Source organism: Equus quagga, chromosome 9, assembly GCF_021613505.1.
Source record: "Equus quagga isolate Etosha38 chromosome 9, UCLA_HA_Equagga_1.0, whole genome shotgun sequence".
In the NCBI taxonomy this organism is placed as follows: Eukaryota; Metazoa; Chordata; class Mammalia; order Perissodactyla; family Equidae; genus Equus; species Equus quagga.
This window is the reverse complement of record NC_060275.1, coordinates 86,537,203-86,557,476: the sequence shown is the minus strand read 5'-3', so window position 1 is coordinate 86,557,476 and position 20,274 is coordinate 86,537,203. Positions and strand designations below refer to the sequence as shown.

The following is a 20,274-nucleotide window of genomic DNA, read 5'->3' as shown; positions in this document are numbered from 1 at the left end:
ATGTATGTTGTAATGTCTATTCATAAAAATTCCTTTTAGATGTCAATCTTACACTTTTGTTGGGGGGCAGATGATAAGAAAATAAGCCAGACAGTGTGCCTAGAGCTAGTCAGAGGATCTGCGAGACTGGATGCAGAATCTTCATCTTCAGCTTTAATGTCCTAGCTGTTAGTAGTGGTAAAGGAGCCTTGGATGATGAAATCAGAGGGTTATCTAAAATGTGTTAGTGTCAACTGCATTTTATTTCTTCCTTTCTTTCCACCCTTCCTTCCTTCTCTCACTCCTTCTCCTACTGTCTGCCTTCCTGCCATCTATAGTTAGTCTGTGGTGTTGAAATGCATAGTCAAAATACTATTTTCTGGTAGGACCAGCATTTCTGTGATGTAGATGGTTTCCACCTTCTGTATATATAATCTTAGAGGAATTGAAGATAGAAGATGAGAAAAGTCATTGACTTTTTAAATTTTCACATAAGAAGTCTCGTTTTAGTAACTCACCCCTCTTTTCATGGAGGATATTAAAGTGTGCTTCCCTTTTAGATGTAGTCTTGTCGCATAAAGCGTTTGCAGACTTACAAGTGGAAAGGATGTTTTAAAGAATCTTTTATGATTTTCCTAAAAAGAAATTGTTTTTCTTTATTCAATCCACATGTGAAAAAGTCTAATGTATTAGTAATGCCTTCTATCACCACATAAATGTTTAAGAGATGAGTGGCAATCATAATAAAATAGAGGGAAATGGCTTTCACGTCTCAGTTCTCCTTAGGGAAGGGAATGATTAAGTTGACATACCTCTCTTATTGTCATTGATCAGCCTAGGTTAACCAGACATCTTGGAAAATCAGTCCAGTGTTAGGTGGATGCGAAGTTGGAGAGCATCATTAAGACTGTTGGGCAGCTTGACAGAAGGCAGGATGTAAAAGGAAAGGAAGGAGAGAGATGGAAAAAAATGATCTGAAAAGAAAAAGGATAAGACAAATGAAATTTTCGTTTCCGACCTGATTAAAATTTGAATTTTATCCATGAGGTCATGATATAAACTGCTGTTTTACCATGAGGTCATAATATAAACTGCTGTTTTAGAATGATTTCTGTCACACTGCATGGGAAAAGTAATTATTTCACTAAAGATTTATGGGAGGTGTTTAATTAAACATATATGAATAGTTTCTTAGTTATAATTTTTTATTGAAGTAATTTTGTGAATTAAAAACAGCAGGCTTTTCATGAGAAAGCTTTTGATTGTTTCACATGATTGTCATAGTTTCTTTAAATAATTTATTACTAATTTATTACTAATTTATTATGTAGGATCAGAATAAAATTATTGTTCAGTCTGATTTCTCTATTTGTGAGTTAGGAAAAGTTAGCCATTTATATTGATTATTTCGTATTAAAGATGAAATTATATGTTAATATATTACAGTTTTTTGTTTTTTTTTTACTATAGTATGTTGAATTTTCAACATGGACTTTGAAAAAAGTTTTGTAAATCTCACATTTGCATTAAATGGAAGACAACTATTCTTTTAACATGATGACAGTAGATTATCATATTTTTCCTTTCTAGCTTCTGTGTGGGGATTTTTTTTCTTAATTTAAAGAGAATCATAGAAACTTGATTTTGCTTTATGTATGTCATCATCTTTTCATAGGAGAAATGCAAATTTTCTTTATGAAGTTAGGAATATGTATATACATGATGCTACCTTTTTTTAAAGAGACAAATGTCTGTTTGAACAAGAGATGACTGCAGCGGTTACCTCGTATTTTAATGAAATAAATCTGTATTTACAGTTCGTGGTAATTGAGTCCTTTCATCACTCTGTGGAGCTCCCACAGTGTTCATTGAGCACAGCTGCTGGGCCTCTGGTTTTAGTAGATCTTTGTGCCTCAGGACCTCAGCATGCCTAGTATCCAGATGTGGTGACATACTCGCGCACATCCCCTGTGGATGTGTGCCAATGTGGACATACGATTGTCATCAATTAGTTATGCCCAAGTGGTGCCAAGAAAAATTGCATCTGTCATACAGTCTGTCTGGCTTCATGGCCATGATTGATTTAGAGACAGTCTTGTTTTCCTTTACTTTGGCCATAGTCATAACATGCTCACAGAGCGCTGAGATGATATAATGAAGCACATGAGATTTCATGACAAGAGCTTATATCAGAATGTCATGCAAGTTCACTGACTTAGATTTTCTATAGTGGCTGGGATTGTTGCTTCCCAGTTGCCCAGACTGCATCTGTAGCTTACCTAATTTATTCTTGATCTCTAAAAGCATTTTATTACAAAAATCTTATGATACAAGAGTATAGACATTTTTTTCTCTTTATTTCCCAATATTTGGATTGATATGATAGGCTTTTCATTATAAAGCAGAGATAGTGTTCCCAATGAATAATTCTTCCAAAGAGGTGTAATTTTTTCCTTTTTGCTTGATTTTCTTTTTATAAAGCATTATTGCTTGGATTATCATGCTGTCTTTTGAATTTATGAAACCACCTTTCAACTTCTTTGATTAACTGATGTTATATATTGCTTTCATGTTACTGTTCAACTATATCTTTCTATTAATAATTTATTGATAGAATTTTATTACTAGGTACTGAGAATACAAGGATAAGCCCAGTTCCCACTCTTAAAAGTTTATCATTATAAAGAAAATAAATCTATAATCAAATGAATCAATGAGTGAATTCCATTTAATGGGATAGTATGCCAAGAAAAATAGAGTAAAAGTAGAGTAGAGTTGCAAAGGAGTGGAGAAGTTAACTATCAAGGGAATATTTTAAACTTTTTATACTGCTCATAACATGACATTTTTTGCAGGCATTAAAAAACAAATGTTTAAAATTTTTTTATCCTCTGTTTAAACACATCTAGCTGCCAATGGTATTTACAGTTTAATAGTGTTTTACAGTCTTGTGTGACATGGCTTTGTGTTTAAATATATGTTATTTTTGCTCAGGAATCCATTCTTTGAAGATGCTTGAAGATGAAACATTTTGTCGATCTAACTGTATTTTCCTGTTGTTCATGGATTAAATGTATTTCAAATAAACAGAGTTCAGCCTTCTTGGATTTGTTATGTTTTCGAATGCAGGAGGAGTTAGGACATGTAATTTGTAAAGTAATAAAGGGAATGCTTCTGAAGAGAATAGAAATTAGCCCAAATAAAAGATCCAGTATAGTATTTGAGTAAAGAAATAGACAGTAGTTAGCAATTTCATGCCATCTTTGTGATACTTTCTTTTTGTTTATTTTTTGTTTTTTTTTGGTGAGAAAGATTTGCCAAGTTAACATCCGTTGCCAATCTTCCTCTTTTTTTGTTTGGCTTGAGGAAGATTAGCCCTGAGCTAACATCTGTGTCAGTCTTCCTCTACTTTGTATATGGAATGCCTCTACAGCATGGCTGATAAGTGGAGCATGTCCGCACCCGGGATCTGAACCAGCGAACCCCGGGCCACCGAAGTGGAGTGCATGGCACTTCAACCATTCAGCCATGGGGCTGGCCCCCAGTACTTTCTTTTTAGACCTGACTATTCATGTCATTGATCATTCACTGAACAAATAATTATATAGTACTTTGTTCCAGGCACTGTTCTAAGTCCTGAGAATACATCAGCGAATACAGCAGATAAAAATTCCTGACCCTGTGGAATTTACATTCACTGGGAGGTTACTCAGTAGATTTTAAGATATTCTAAATTGGAGACACTTATATCCCGAATGTATCTTCAATTCAGATGCTGTCTGAAATGAGGAATAACAGTTATAATGTAGGTTATTGTATCAGAATTTCAGAGTTACAGATGGCACTATTTGGTGATGAATAGCCAGTGCTTCTGGTTTTCTGAAATAATATGATATGTTTCTTTGCACTTTGCATGTACCTGCCTTCTTGAAAAACATGGTGGCAGGAGGGTGGATGTGAATGGGACTTATTTGTGTAATTGGTCAAATGAGTGAAACTTTTGGTAGAAGAGAGGAAAACCAAAGAAAGTATGTGCATTCACATACACACACATCTACGTTCAACCTATTGTGTAGAATTGCTAGTAACCCCTAAGATCAAAGGTGTCTGTTGCGCTCCTAGAAAGTGACCATCTTCCTCCCAGATTCTGCCTGTTGACCAGACTACCTTTAGCTTTATACTATCCACAGCATATTGGTGTGGCCGAAAGAACTGAAGACTATGTGAAAAGCCTGTGATTTAGCTGCTTTGTAAAGCCTCTTCCAGCCATACCGTTCTAGGACTCATTCTTTGTAAACTCTTGTCACGGGCATTCCAATGTTCAGAGGGAGAAACTCTCAGTATTGATGAAACCGGTGCCTCAGACCATCAGGGTGATTTTTGGCTTCTAGTTCTTGTATAGATCATAATAAACTCTTTTAGTTGATTTTCTTCAACGAGGTTCATGTAACTGTGGCAGAGTATAAGTAAATAAAAGCCCTCTTCTCATTTCATGTTCGAATTCTTCAGTATCTTGCTTATAATTTCCATTTTATGGTGCTCACTAGCCATTGCATTCCAAGAGCTATTCAACAATATATTTAAAGTCATTCAGACAGAAAGATGAAATTATGTATAATTTTTACTAAATCTCTACAATATGTCAGAATATAATATTCTAGAACATTAGTGGCAAATAGAGTTTGTTTTTCCTCTGATATTATTCTTTATAGTCTTGTTGGTTATACTGAAATAAAAACCGTGTCAGTAATCATACAGTTTCTATTCTGGGCATGGTAGCTAGAATGGGTTCAGTGATGGAAAAGCCATATTTGGGCACAATCTGTAATAATCTCCTTGGAGTGGAAAAGGTAGTGTTGTGACGTGGTTCTGCAGAGGACTGCATTGATGTTTGCTCTAGATTGTCTGACTTGATTCTCTTTAGATGACTTCTCATTCTTTGGGTGGCCTCAGTGTCACAGACCACATGTACAGATGGAAAATGTGAGTGCAGCCTTCTGTCAAACATGTCCTCATTCACAGTCATGGAACAGGTTCTATTATTCTGTACCAGAAATATGGTGCCCCTGAGACATTTTCGTAAACTCTTTAACGTTCATAATTTTTTTCCTCAAGACGGGAAGGCCATGGACGAACACCAGATTTCAGATTGGAGTAGCAGTTTAGCCCTTATTTGCCTTCAAAAAAAGAAAGAAAGGTACATAATGTTCTCTAATTCTGGCTGTTGGAAAGTTCCAGGAAATTAAATGAACATTTAAAAATTCTTTTTTGGAATTGTATGAATCAGTTTGAACCACTGCTTCTAAGAAGGACTTTCACACTTTTAGGAAGCTGAGTGTCTTTCCTTTTGCCCAAGAAGCCTTGCCATAAAGTTGATTCCACAACCTTTTGCATTAATCAGGTTTTGTGGACAGCAACTGCCTTGTCAGGAAGATTTTCCCTATTTCATTATGTGTTTCTCTTCAGACGGATAGGCTAACTCCACCCAGCTGATGTCAGCTTTTTCACCAGCAAGAATGATTTGTGTAATATTTATCCTGCTTACTTCATGTTTTATTAGGTTTTATTCCCAACTGCATTTACTAAAATTACTTTTTTTAAAAAATAACTTTTCCTTGTACTTTTAATAAGTACAACCAGAAGTTCTGATCAGAATGTGATAAACCAAAGAAACCTGCCTTTTCAGTTCTCCCATCATATTTTTCACAGGTGAAACACACAATTAAATTAAAAAAAAGATATTGAATATAGTAACAAACCTTTTATCACCTCCACGAACTGTTCTCAGAATGGAGCATTGCCACCTGCAAGCATAAAATACAAGGGTGCTTAACGTGTAGTCCACACAATGGACTCTCTCTTGTAGCTACAGTCGAACTCCCAGCCTGCTTTGTGACAGAACACTGTATACACATTTTTGGTGTAATTCTAAATAAAGGATTCCTGCCTTGGGAAGTGGTTGGATTGGAGAATCTTTATGGTCTATTATAACTCTTAAGATTTTATTGATTTATAAATACTCATGGTTAAAAACAGGAAGAATAAGTAGGCTTTTAGCAAATTAAGCCTCTTTTTATTTTCCTTTTGTTGTGTCTTTTTCCTAATTAGTCAAACTCCTAGGAGCTTAGAATAACATATTTAGGACAGTTGTGGGATGTGCTGTTGGGAAGGCAGAATTCCAAAGTGCTATCAATGTACATCGTCCTGTATACAATTTGATTTTAAAATATTACACACAGTAAAAGAAAAGACATTAATCCTTTGAACATCTTGAGTATGAAAATAGGTTTTGCACAGTGACTCACAAAACATGTGACAAAATAGTTAAAGGTCATAAAGTGATTTTTTCTTTTTTAATCTGGAGATCCTTTTCATTATTAATAATAGCAGGAAGCTGCAAAATGGAGAAAACACTCTACTTTAGAACAGGCCCAGTTGTCCTTGCAGTTTCTTTTGTTGAGTTGGGTTATTTGGCTCTTCATGTTTTATTGCTGAACTAAATCTGGATATTTCCATAATGCAAGAAGGAAAATGTAGTTTATTTGTGCAATTGTGGTAGGATCCCTGTGGTGAATGTTTTATACTCTTTAATAGTCTCACATGTCCAAGAGTAACTGCTGTAATGCACGCTGGGCAGGACATATTGTCTCCATGGCCTGTAGTCATGGGAATTCACAGTGTTGTGTCCGTTTTAGAACATGTGGTATCTGAAATCTAATGTGAAGTTTCAAAAAAGTGTAAGAATGGGATTTATATCATCATGTATTATAAAAGAGACTTAAAAAAATACAATGTTTTTTGAATTGCTCCTTTACCAAATTTTACCCAGGTCACGTGGTATTCTGAAATAGCTCTTGTATATACTCTTATTTATTTGTATTCTTTCTTGGTTAATTTAAAAGGCTCTGAAGATCAGGTTGTTTGATTTGCGTAGATTATTTCACATTTTTGAACTATGCCTGGGTCTATTTTTAATTGGTGACTGAGAGCTTACCTTTTATCATATAATGTTCTGTGGAAGACTTTATCATTTTCATATTTGAGAGAGGAAAATAGCAAGTGTTGACATTTTTCTTACTTCAGAATAAGTGAAGAGATTACCTTGACTTGATGATGACATTTGTTGTATCTGTCAGTCGAGGAAACAGTACTTATTTGCCTAATAGTGTCTGTGGAAGAGTTAAATGTGGCCTTTTGAAATTTGATTCTATCAAATAAATGTGTATTTTAATATTGCTCATGACCAAGTTCTCAGTGAGTCCAGTGTTCACAGTTATTGACCTCAGTCTATATTGACTGTATAATTTCTCTAGTCTTTTGATATAGTTGCAAGTACAAAGAATTTCTGGCTTTTATTGGACTATACTGGTATTTGCTGAGATATTAAGGTAAAAATTAGGAAACCAGTTCAGAAAATGTTGCCATAAAACCAACATTTGTTTTAATGTAAAAATGTGTATTTCTTTTTATATAAATGGTCATTAAAATGTGCATTTATTTGAAAAATACAGATGAACATTTATATTACAAAAATGTATAGAACATTACAATTGCAGATTACATTATTATTATTGTGCCAGGCGTTGGTCTAAAGTGTTTCAAATAAAAAACTCTTTAATGGATTATCTTACTTAAATCTCACAATAATCCTCTGAAGAGGTTTTATTGTCAATCCCATTGTATATATGAAGAAAGTGAGGTACACAGAAGTAAATCGTCCAAATGTTTTGAACTCAGGCAGTGGCACTCTAGAGCTTTTAACTGCTTTTCTTTACTACTTGCCTAAATCCTTTCTCTAAAATGAGACATAGAAAGTTTATGAGTCAATGTACCTTATTGGACACACTGTGTTACTTAAGACCCTTTCCTTCCTTCCCGCTGTCCCTCCTTCCCTCCATTTATTTGAGTCTGTATAATAGAGTGCCAGGTACTATGGGCACTGATAAATAAGACTTGGTTCCTGCACTCAAGTTGCTCCCAATTTGGAGAGCGTGGCCATGTCAACCAGTTATTATGATGTGGTGCTTCATAAGGAAGAGGTGCATTAAAGAAAGATTTCTGGGAACGTGGAAGATCTTTCTGTCATCTCATTTTAGTAGTAATTTCTCTTCTGTTGCATCTTGTTGTGGGCAGGGAAAGCTGATCTGTTTTTGTTAAGCATGTGTGGAATAAAGATAATTTCCATGGCTCAAGGGAAGAACTAAAAGGCTGATAGGCTTTGCAAAGTTTTGGAATTCTGGATATTCTTCATGTGATGATGGAACATTGGCCATCAATTTCCTGGAAATTGCCGGTCATGGCCAACCGTCTGATACAATTAACTGCAATACATACTTTGAAGATTAGCCAGTTCCATGGGCCAGAATTGTTATAAACTCACATTGACTCATCGACATGCACACATATATTTCTACAAATTTAGTGTTCTGTTATTTCTCTCAAAACATTGGCATTCTCTTGTAATAGCCTTGCATGTGTTTTTCTCCAACCACAGAGTATTAAAGTTTAGTATAATAAATTATTATACAAACAGATATAAAGTGATCTGTCCTTTGAGATAGTCAGCATAACATGTTGGTTAGCTTTGTGATTATTTACCCTTCATAACTAGCTCAGTGGAAACATTGTCTTTATGCAGTCTGCAGCTAATCAAACGTTACAGTAATAATGAATACATTTAGACGTCTTTGATTGCTAATTTGGTCCGAGACACCTCAGTTAAAGCATGAAGATGATAGGCAGATGGATTAATTTAAAGATAAACAAAGGCAGTATTAAAAACAAATTAATTAAAATTTAAAAAAGTGACTGGAATCCAGAAGGGATACAAAGTTGAAATCCAAAAGTAAATAACAAAGTGTATATTGGTTTATTCACTTAAAATAGAAGCCCTAGTTCATGGGATTTTAGCACTGGAAAGGGAGTTTGTGATAGGTTGAATAATGGCCCCTGAAGATATTCACCTCCTGATCCCCAAAACCTGTGAATGATTTACCTTACACAGCAAAAGGGACTTTGTAGATTTAAGGTGACGAGTTTGAGATGGGGAGATTATCCTGGATTATTTGGGTGTGCCCGTGTAATCACTAGGGTCCTTATAAGAGAGAGGAAATAGGGTCAGAGTCAGAGAAGGAAATGTGATAGTGGAAGCAGAAGTCGGAGTGATGAAGCCACAAGCCACAGAATGGGGGCAGCCTCCAGAAGCTGGAAAAGGCAAGGAATGGATTTTTCCTTCAAGCCTCTAGAAGAAATGCAGCCCTGCTAACACCTTGATTTTAGTGTAGGGAAACTGATTTTAGACTTCTGACATTCAGCACTGTAAGAGAATCAGTTTGTGTTGTTTTAAACTAGTAAATTTGTTACAGCAGCAATAGGAAACTAATACAGACCTTAAATGTCAAGTAGTACAGTGACTCTTAGTCTTTCTTAAGTCCCACCAATCAGGTTTTGGGAAGAGGAAGGGACCTGGGGGAAACAGGAAATACTTATTGGTGAGCAGAGGATTGAAAGAGTAGGAGAAATTTTTGGTGTCCAGGTTTACTATTAATATCTCAAAAGAGCACCGATGAGTAATTCCTGGCAATTAGTACTATATGACTGAGGTAGAGCAATGTCTTATAGTCGTTCTGGAAATCCTGAGTTCCACCTAAGCTGCTGCTCACTGTCACTAAAACCAGTGGTTAAGACCATTGGTTTTGATCCTCTCTCTCCTCCCGTAGATGAAGGTCTGCCTCAGCTACCGTAACTGTCTTGATTATGGCCACTGCCAACCGGCCTCCCTTAGCATTTGTATGTGAAATACCCTTGAGTCCATTTTGTACTGAAGCAGTGGTTAGTACATAAGATTAATGAGCCTCTCTCTCCCTGATCCACAGAAATGAAGCCTGAGACTTTCCCTAACTGAGACCTTTGTTTTAAATTGTTAACAGAAAGTCTTTTTTTTTTTTTAATTTAATTCTGATTCTTTCTTTTGCATTTGAAGACCATTTTCTTCTGTTTTATGAAAATGAGGACTATTTGGTCAACTTCTGTTTTATTTGGTCATCTTGAAAATCAAGTTTTGCCTCTTTTCTAGCCAGTTGATCTTTTTTCGCTTAGAGTATGTTATTTTCTAAGTCATTAGGTATTTTGTGCTTCTCTTGAACCTTATCCACCTACCCTCTGAATCTTTTAAGCTGCAGCTCCCTGAACTAATTTAGTTTTATCATTGGGTCTAGTCAGTGATAGAAGTAGGAGTACCTTTTTGTAAATATGGGAAAACAACCCTGCATTAATTTGGAATGTTGACTTGAAACTGACACAGTTGAAATACAAATTGGCATTAACTGGACTGAAAATCATCTGATTAATAATGTAATTTGGTACGTTAGCTATATTACTAAGGAGCTCTGTAAAGTGAAATGACCTTTTCAAATGAAAATTTTTGACTTTGGAAGTTATTTTGTTCCATCATTACTCAAAAATAATGACACAGCAGGGCCCTGAAATTTAATTATGGCATCTCTGCCTTTGTTAGAGCACGTTCTCCAGGCCTTTAGTTCTCCCACACAATATTTAGAAGAACTTTGAGTTAAAGTATTCCCTCAGTACCCATGTATACCAAACAATGCATTAAAAGACATAGTAAATTAGTTCCCATTTAAGTTCTTCTTGGCTGAGATTTGGTTTGTTAATCTTGGTAATCTATTCTGTTTGGTATTTATAAGGAACTATTAGTTGGAGAGAAAGAGAAATATGGACTCTGTCCACTTAATCAAATGTCCATTGAGCAAAGTGTATGGATGGTTACTATTTCTAACTACTCATTCTTATTATTGATCAACTTTCATAAAGTAACACTCAGAGAAAGCACTGAAAGTCTATAAAATTTTTTCCCTTTCTCTGTTGAGGTAAGCATAAGGGGACAGGGACAAACCACTTTGACTGCAAATATCTTGCCCCCTCATCAAACTCTACTCCCCAGATTGAACATGTGCTGATGATTTTTTATCTGAACCAATGTTTATTATGATAGTTGCAAAATGGTGATTTTTATGACCCACATTATCAGTCAATAGTCAACCACTGTAGGAGAGAGTGTTCCCTTCTTCTTTATTTATTTGTTTTACTTGTTTACTTATTGACTTATGAATCTGTTATCAATCTTGACTCATGAATTCCCATTTTCCCCAGTGGGTTACAGTCTATTGCAATCTTTGTTTATTTTGATGTTCAAATTACTTTCTTATTTTTACACACTTTAGTGTTATGTGTGCCTTTAAAGCCACATGTGTCCATGTCACTCTCTTATATGTAGTTGTTTGCTTTGTGCAAGGATTATACCAATTCAATCTTTCCTCTTTTAAAAAATTTGAATTGCTTCTTATACTTAAGTGAGCTTTACCTTCTCTGAATCTGTTATTATCTTTTTCTTACTGCTTCTGTTTTACCCATGAACCTAAGGGATTATTCAGCCATCCCCCTCATAGAAGAAGAGGTTAAAAGTCCTGAACCGAAGACTGGTACTTGTTCCCCAAATCGAGCACCTTTGAAACTTCCATTCGTCATGTCTTTTCTTTTCCTAAATTCATGGCAATCAGCAGTCTTAGGAGTATATTTTGGTTATTTTAATGTAATGCATTTTCTAAGTCTGTTTTTTATATTCATGCTTAAAATGCTATACTATTATTATTAAAATATTAAAATAATATTTATGTTCAGATTAGAGGCTTAGTAATAGTAACTCCCATTTAATGAGCATATACTTTTGTGCCTGGAGAAATTATTTTTTCAAATGTTTCATCTTTTTGCCACTGAAAAACATTAAATTTTTAAAGTTGCTATTTGAACCAAAGAGTGTGTAACATTTTGGAGGTGCTTTCCCTGAGACAATTTGAAAGTAGCTGCAGTCATGCTGAATATAGCTTATATAACTGCACAAAGAGTGTGAACATCAGTTGTCAGTATTTTGCCTCATTTCTTTTGTTTTTAGGAGTGATTGAAAACTCTGCTGTGGTACAGATGATTACATGAGGATAGAAATTTCTAGTTTAAAAGAAAAAGTAATCTTGTTTTTAGAGAGCATTTTAAAATTTTTACTCAAGTGTTGAACTGTTACATTCCCAAAAATGATAGGAGAATTTGTGGTTGAAGAACTTAAACCCTTATGAGATGGTGAGGTTGAGTGGCCGTGGTCTGGAGTAAACTGATGACTGCCCTTAATTTCAGATAGCCCACAGAGGGAAGAGATCATAAATTCCTTTTAAAAGAATCTTAGGAGGCTGGCCCAGTGGTGTAATGGTTAAGTTTGCGTGCTCTGCTTCTGTGACCTGGGGTTTGCAGGTTCGGATCCCAGGTGCAGACCTAGCGCCACTTGCTAAGTCATGCTGTGGCTGCATCCCACATACAAAATAGAGGAAGATTGGTGCAGTTAGCTCAGTGAGAATCTTCCTCAAGCAAAAAGAGGAACATTGGCACCAGATATTAGCTCAGGGCCAGTCTTCCTCACACACACACAAAAGAATCTTAGATTGTTAATAATTCATTCTATATGGTTTGTTTCCACCTCCCACCCCTAGTAATTTTTCAGAATCTGATTCCCCAGCACTTAAGACGTGCTGGTGAATGGTTTGCATTGTTGTAGATACTTTGCATACTAAGAGACATTTTTTTCTCCTATTTGTTCATGCAAATATTTAATGTTTTTTATTTAAAATTTTGTTTTGTTTTGTTTTATAGCTTGTAGCATTGTTCAAACTTTCTGGGCTCTCAATTTCCTCAGAGAACCCTGTAAATTGGATTCTTGGAACTCCTTATTTCAAGCAGAGATAAATAGGTATTTCTCAGACCTCTTCTGCACAGAGTTTTATATAGCCCTTGGCATGATGTGGGCTTATAATAACAGCTGATTACTATTCTGTGGGAAAACTGAGACAGAGAGAGTCATGAAGTAGCTTGTTCAACATGACACAACTAGTTAACCTGAGCTGTGAACTAAGCAAAAACACCTCTTAAATTGCTTGACTATACTAACTATATTGTATGGTAGTTAAAACTTCAGACTCTTGAGACAGAAAGACCAGAGTTTGAATCCCAGCTTAACTATTTACTAAAAGTCGAGCAAATTGCATAGCGTACTTAAAGAGTCAGTATTAGCTATTATTCCAAAATATATGCCAGTAACCCCTCTTATTTATATTCTTACTTCGTTTTTTTAGATCTAAGACTACAACTCTCAAGCAGTTTATTTAACTAAGTACTGGATTTGAATCAACTGCTTTAAATTCTAATTCTTGTTGGAGATTGTTAAAGATGATTAGGGGTAGAATGAAATAATATATGATAAATCATTTGTAAATTGTACCACAATATAATAGCATGAAGTGTTAATTTATTTTAAATGAAGTTAATTTTTTCCACCATAAAACTGTACATTCTCATAGAAAATCTGGAAAATATAAAAAAAGAAGAGAAATAAAATGATTATCTGTTGTACAACCACCTGGTGATAATGTTTTGTTTCCTTTGAGCCCTGAGTTTCTGTTTTCTTAAACATAAATTGGTTATTTAGGAACATTCAGCGATCCCAGAAGGAAGATTATGTAAAGGAGATTTCGGTAAAAAAGAACGCCTATTGCTTGATGTCCTTTTTTATTTTCCAATTACAGGCCCCCCAATAATTCAGTCTCTTCATTATCAATTTAAAGTTGCAGAAAACCATTTATCGGTTATTTAGGTAATATAAATGGCCATTTTCTACCTCTTTTCAGGTCTCCTTTTTGGGAGGGTCATTTCCTATGCTTCTTTAACCTGTTCCTAACAGGGCCTGTGTTAAGAGTGGGGAGGCCTGGCTTGGCAGCAGTTCCTATGAAAGTAACAGGGCATCTTAAATGCCCGTAAGTTTTGCATAAGCCAGCAATGTATTGTGGCAGCTCTCAAGGCTGTGCAGACTTAGGTTTCATCAGTGGAAGACCTGAGGATGTGATTTTCTTGTTGTGCCATATGCATCTAGATCCCATCCAGCATATTATATTCACTTTGGGGGACTGGGGTTTGAGCTTGGCATTGACCGTGTAGGAACAGGTGACCAGGACAGTGGTGGGTCCAGAAGTCTTGTCAGTCATTGAACAGTTGAAAGAATTGAGGATGTTTTGCTTAGAAAGCATCCTAGGATGGCTGAAAGGAATACACATATGAGAGAGGAAGTAGACTCATTATGGCTTCAGATGGCAAGACTGCAGACCTTGGAAAGCAATGAGATGGGGGTTCCTTTTGGCTTAATATAATTATGTATGTATATATGTGTGTGTTTTATATATAAGTAATTTATTGGGATTGTCTAGTAATGGAATAGACCTTAGGAAGGAGTAAGTTTCTGGTCACCGAAGGTATTTGAGCTGAGGTTTGATGGATCCCCACCAAGAGATATTATAAAATGCATTTCTTCACTGGATTCATTCATTCACTCACTTTTTATTGAGCCCTTCCTCTGTGCCAGGCCCTGTGCCCAGTGCTGAGGAGACAGAGATCAATGCAGTGGGCAAGAAGATGGACTAAATGACTCCAAAGATCCCATTATGGCTGTGGTTGAAAGAAATTGCTTCAGTTTCCTTTGCCTTAATAAAAGTGTGGATCTCTGATTTGTGTATTACTCTGTCTTTTAAACCCTCCAGCATGTTACTATCACATTTTTGTGTGATGTGGAGTAATGCTTCATATCACTCTCTGAAAGATTGTAGGCCCTTACCTCAGGCACATGACAGTATTTTATTTTTCCACCTTTGAACATAGAGGTTCAGGTTGAATGTGGAGTCAGGTTTTGATGGAATAATGTTGATTTTTCATGGCAAATGTTGAATTCTAGGCTGGCTTCCATAAGTTTTCAAAGATTCAAGATTTATCAGAAAGTATCATAAGAAAGCACAATGCTTATTAAATGTAAGGTGATATTATTTATTAATGAGGTTGGAAGTTCGTTGTACTTAAAACATATATGGAAGAGTCAGGTTCTAAAGTTACACCGATTTTTCTGAGAGGAGTTATTTAGGAACTCCTAATAAGATGAGAATCTCCAACTTCAATATTTGCAGGTTGACCACATATCTGGACTAATTCTATTCCCGCTTGTAGAGATCAGATAGTACCAGAAGAAGCAGAGGTGCCAAGAACAAAGTGTGCAAATTTGGAGGTGATATTGGGGTCTCTGTACATTTTGGCCCATCAAGTTAAGGCCAGCTGTTCATTTGTTTGATGTCTAGGTTTGGAATTCACCCAGTTGCAGGCCGGATGCCCGGTCAGCTTAATGTGCTGCTGGCTGAGGCTGGGGTGCCATATGATATTGTGTTGGAAATGGATGAGATCAACCACGATTTCCCAGGTAAGTGATGGGGGCGCCAGAAAAGTTTAAATATTCTTAGTGTGAATAAAGCAGTGCCAGTCCTAGGACATAAATTGTGGGATCACTGAAGACTTGCTGGTCAGATAAATAGTAACCTGCTTCTAGTAGGTGCACAGTTAAAATTAAATAAATGCAAGGCAGTACTGAATAAGGTGGAACAGACTTGTGAGCAGCATGAGTAATTCTGATCCTGTGAGGAGAACTGAAGGCTGGTGAAAGTCTTGGGAGGCAGAGCAGTGGAGCGCATGGCAGAGACTCTCAACAGACCTGGCTCTGGAATCCAAGTCCTCACCCTCACTTGCCTGTGACCTTGAACTAGGTACTCAACCTCAGGTTCCTCATTTATAAAATCACTTCTGCTGATGATTTAGTGTCTGATTCTTGCCAGTGTCTGAGATTTTACTGGTTTCCAATTGTACCAATTCATGATCAGTAAGATAGTTTTCTGTTTTCTTTAAAAGACTAGGACTTCACTAGATAAGGTGCTGTACTTTATGACTGTGATTGGGTAGATGTCGAATGCCAATTATATTTGGCCCAAGATCATGTTTGTTAAAATTAAAGCAGTTCTGTCTGGCAAATATCCACTTTAAACTTAAAAAATACTGTTTATTGGAGGAAAATAATGAAATCGTGTGTATGTCTAGATTCACATGGTATTTTTGGCAAAGTTCTAAGGTGGTTTATATTATAGTCCTTAAAGAAGGAATTTAGGCCATTTTAATTTTGTTCCTCCTTTCAGATTTCACTGTTGCTAAATTATGTGTGAGACCTGCCAGTTCCAGGAATTATGGACACAGCTATAATACAGTACAGACTCTTAGACCATTTTCTTTTAGACGTCAAATTGCATCTTAAGTGGTTATTTTAAAAGTTGAAAATGGAATGTAAATCTTGTAAGATAATGTAACTGGCAAGATCATTTTGGGATAATTAAAGGATTATAAAATCAGATTAGGTAGATCCATTGAGGGGAGAGAAAGCATCATAGTGCAGGCTCTAGTCAGGATGCTCAGGTTTGGATGCAGACCTACTGCTAAAAGATGTACTGCGTTTTAGTTGTGTGACATTGGTTACGTTACTGACCCTCTCTGACAAAGCTCTTTGTACAGTGCCTGGCACAAATGTGTGTCCTATAAATATTAGCTTCTGTTATTGTTGTAAAGTTAGATCACTATAGTTTGCCTGAAAAGAAGTAAAAGTGACCCCTTTGAGTTTTACATTTTCTCTTTTTTCTTTTATTATGTAGACACTGATTTGGTCCTTGTAATTGGAGCTAATGACACTGTTAATTCAGCAGCTCAAGAAGACCCCAACTCTATTATTGCAGGCATGCCAGTCCTCGAGGTCTGGAAGTCAAAGCAGGTAAAATTTCAGACTTGTGTTCCATTCTAATAATCGGCTGTCTCTTAAAATATGCACACAGAACTTTCTGTAGTCACTTGAGAAATGACGATGCCTTTTAGGAGGCCCAGGAATTAGAGTCGATTTATGAGCCAGCTCTCTATATCCTGCTTCTGTCTGTTCTGTGGTCACCAGAGAATCTGAGTGAATGCCCTGATCTCGATTAGAACTAGATGCGATTATGTGGATGGATTAACAAAATCTGTAACCACAGCTGAAAAAGGAGCTGTGAGCTTTTGGAATGAGTCTGGCTGAATTCCAGGTTGAGTACAGAGAAGCAGATGGCTTTCCTCTGGGACAGTGAGTCAGTATCATCACCTTCCTATACAAAGACGAGCACATTTTTTCATTGAATTTTTTTGAAAGGGAATTTGTATGTTGTTATAGAGTGTCTAGAAGAAAGATGATTTAGAAATCCAAACAATACCATGGCATAAGGAAGCAAGTCCTGCGCACGCACATTACTTCTGAAGAAGCTGATTGCTAGATTGTAAAGATCTCAAAGGCTTGTAAATTTTTCTCTGCCCTAGCAGCGGGCATGTCTCTTTACCACTCTCAAGTCATAGATAGGAATTTTAAGCATCTAAGAACGTAATATACATTTTCCCTTTAATTTTATTTCTCTCTCTTGTATATATGTGACTTTGCAACTTCGTATTTGTGGTGAGTGAGTAGATAGGACATGTACTTGTTCATGTGTATATGAAAAATTACTGCATCAGTCATCAATATTTGAGAGGTTGCAGAGTGCGTTACTGTACTAATGCTGTATGAAGCATGAATAAATTTGCACTGCTTCCAGTTTTGGATAGGTTACGTGTCCTAGAGGACCGTAGAAAGGCTTTTCATTTCGTTAAGGACTGACTTGATATTCAACAAGAGAGTAACACCCGTAATCCATGTAATTGTAAATGTCTATAACATGTCAATATTAGAGATGGACTTACTCTTGCCTTTTGCTTGGAGGAGCGTAATAGTAGTTATTAGCTCTGTCCTTGTGACAAGCTGGATTGCTCTTTGGACTCTTGTCTTACAACCTTCTGAGGTACTTTAAAGTGATGGAATAAGAGTCATACCATTTTCCCACTCAACTGCATTTGTCTTATTAGGGTTGGTATTGGAAGCTTATGCACTAAGTTTGTTCTCTTTAGCCCATTCAGAGAAATATGCTGCTTTTTCTGACTAGAAAATGTTATACATAGTCTCTCTAAGAGAAAAGCACTGGGAAGACAATCACTTGTAATCTTATCACTCAGAGAGAAACCTTTTGTTAGCATGATTTTTTTCTCTAATGGATATAAGAGTTATGGGCACGTTTTAAAAATTAAAATTAATACAGTGTAAACGTTTGAAAACCCTCCTTGTGTATTTTGAAAGTCTGTACTAAAGAGTTAGTTGTGGTGCGTGCTTTGTTCAAAGTTAGGAGGGGCAGTGTCTGTGTGCCTACCACGTCCCAGCCAGGTCAGTTCAATGCTCTCTCTCATTTCATCTTTGGTTCCTAGGTCATTGTCATGAAGAGGTCCTTGGGTGTCGGCTATGCTGCAGTGGACAATCCAATCTTCTACAAACCTAACACGGCCATGCTTCTAGGTGATGCCAAGAAAACGTGTGATGCACTGCAGGCGAAAATTAGAGAATCCTACCAGAAGTAAATTTTAAAGATCAAACTGTTGTCGAACAAAGCCACCTCTTCAGTTATGGGAACAGGCGAATAAAGTATCAATATATATAGCTGATATGCATCTGTAGCAAAGCTCTTGGAAGAAAAGAAAGACTGAAGAAAGCAAAGCAAATACAGGGAGATTTTTCAAGAGCAGTGACCCCTCGATTGTAAAAAGAGATTGAAAATTCTCATTGTCTTTCTGTGTGTATTTTTTGGGTTATAAATTCCAGCAGTATTTTATAAAAAGAGAAAAAACAGCCTCATTTTAGATGTAATCCATTTGGATATATTTTTTTTAATTCTTCCTCAATAGTCAGCAATGTTTTAAGAAATTAGGTCTTTAGGATTTTAGGACTTACATTACACACGGATCTGAAAAATCGGACACACTGTAAACATTACAGGCACTTGCATTTATGTTTGTTCAACAAATGTGACTGATTTGAAACTTTCATCAACTCCTAAGCTGTCCTCTTACCATTTAACCATAATCTGAATTAACCATATCAAATTGGTTTCAATTTTTCAAACTGTACTTCCAAGCCTAGGTTTCAGAGGTGTATTTTCTCACTTCTATTTTAATACATTAAGGGACTAGATAATCTTCAGAGATGCTGGAAACAATTAAATCATTTGCTTTGTATGTTTCATTAGAACACCGATGAAACACACAATTTGAAATCAGTATTAGTTGTATTTTTTTAAAGCCCATTTCCAATCAGAGATCTCTTTAATTTCAATCAATTTATAATGTGTAGTACTGTATTAAGTGCACTTGAATGGAATTCAACTATTTGACTAATAAAATGAGTTTATCCTGTTTGCATAGTGATGTAGCAATTTTCTCTGGTGACAAAAGGCTAACATTGAATAGTTCTGCCTGTTATTGATATCTGGGGAGGATTTCCTACCATGAAGTAGATGAAATTAATCTGTCTTAATTATTTGCCAGACTATTTTTTCCCCCAAATCAGAATGTGTTTTGGTGTTATGCAATTGATAACATTTGAGAGAAATGGTGGCGCTTTTTTAAGCTACCTCTTCGTTTAAGCACCAGTAGAGATCGTATCTTTTTGCAGTAAGCTGTAGATTTTCTTCATGACTTTGCTGCTGTACGAAAAGCTCTATAATAGGTTGAATATGTGATGAATACTTGGAATATCTGTCTATATAATTAATTTGGTACTAAGTTTCTTGAAACAATTCTTAACACATAAAAATTATCTCTAAACCAGAAAAAGAAATAACTGTTGCAAAATGTTTTGCTGTAATGCTCATGATTACTGAATTTATAATTTAAAATATCTGTTGGTTTGGTAATCAGCTTCTGGGTTTTTGTTTTTTTTGATGAGGAAGATTGTCTCTGAGCTAACATTTGTTGCCAATCTTTCTCTTTTTGCTTGAGGAAGAATTGTCCCTGAGCTAATATCTGTGCCACCCTTCCTCTATTTTTTATATAGGAGACGTCACCACAGCATGGCTTGATGAGAGGTGTGTAGGTTGGCACCTGGGATTGGAACATGCGAACCCTGGACCGCTGAAGTGGAGTGCGTGAACTTAACCTCTAAGCCACTGGGCTAGCCCCTCAATTTCTGTTTTGATATCCCTGAGATTAAGAACTGTGTGTGTGTGTGCATGTGCACGTGTTTTAAAGCAGGAAAGACTCATTTTTCCTAAGTGATAAATGCAATTGGTTAATGGATCTTAAATTAGTACTCCAAAAGGTTGCTGGTCTTGGATTATTAATTAGGGTGAAGTTTAAAATGAACAGAAATAATTTTCATCCATCCTATTTTATTATTCCTCCTTTTCTGTTAAGTCGTACAACTAACTGGTAGATAGGACTTATTTT

The 20,274-nt window shown here is 36.1% G+C and overlaps 1 protein-coding gene across 4 annotated transcripts in view; it reads left to right on the top strand.

The window, feature by feature from the left end:
* NNT (nicotinamide nucleotide transhydrogenase) overlaps nt 1-19,242 on the top strand; it is a 78,638-nt gene extending 59,396 nt beyond the window's left edge. For all 4 annotated transcript variants that reach the window (XM_046672486.1, XM_046672485.1, XM_046672483.1 and 1 more), the window contains exons 20-22: nt 15,216-15,334; nt 16,605-16,720; nt 18,262-19,242. In XM_046672486.1, the coding sequence (XP_046528442.1) occupies nt 15,216-15,334; nt 16,605-16,720; nt 18,262-18,411 (385 nt within the window). In that variant the 3' untranslated portion in view covers nt 18,412-19,242. The remainder of the gene's footprint in view (nt 1-15,215; nt 15,335-16,604; nt 16,721-18,261) is intronic.
* Nucleotides 19,243-20,274: the final 1,032 nt, after the last annotated feature.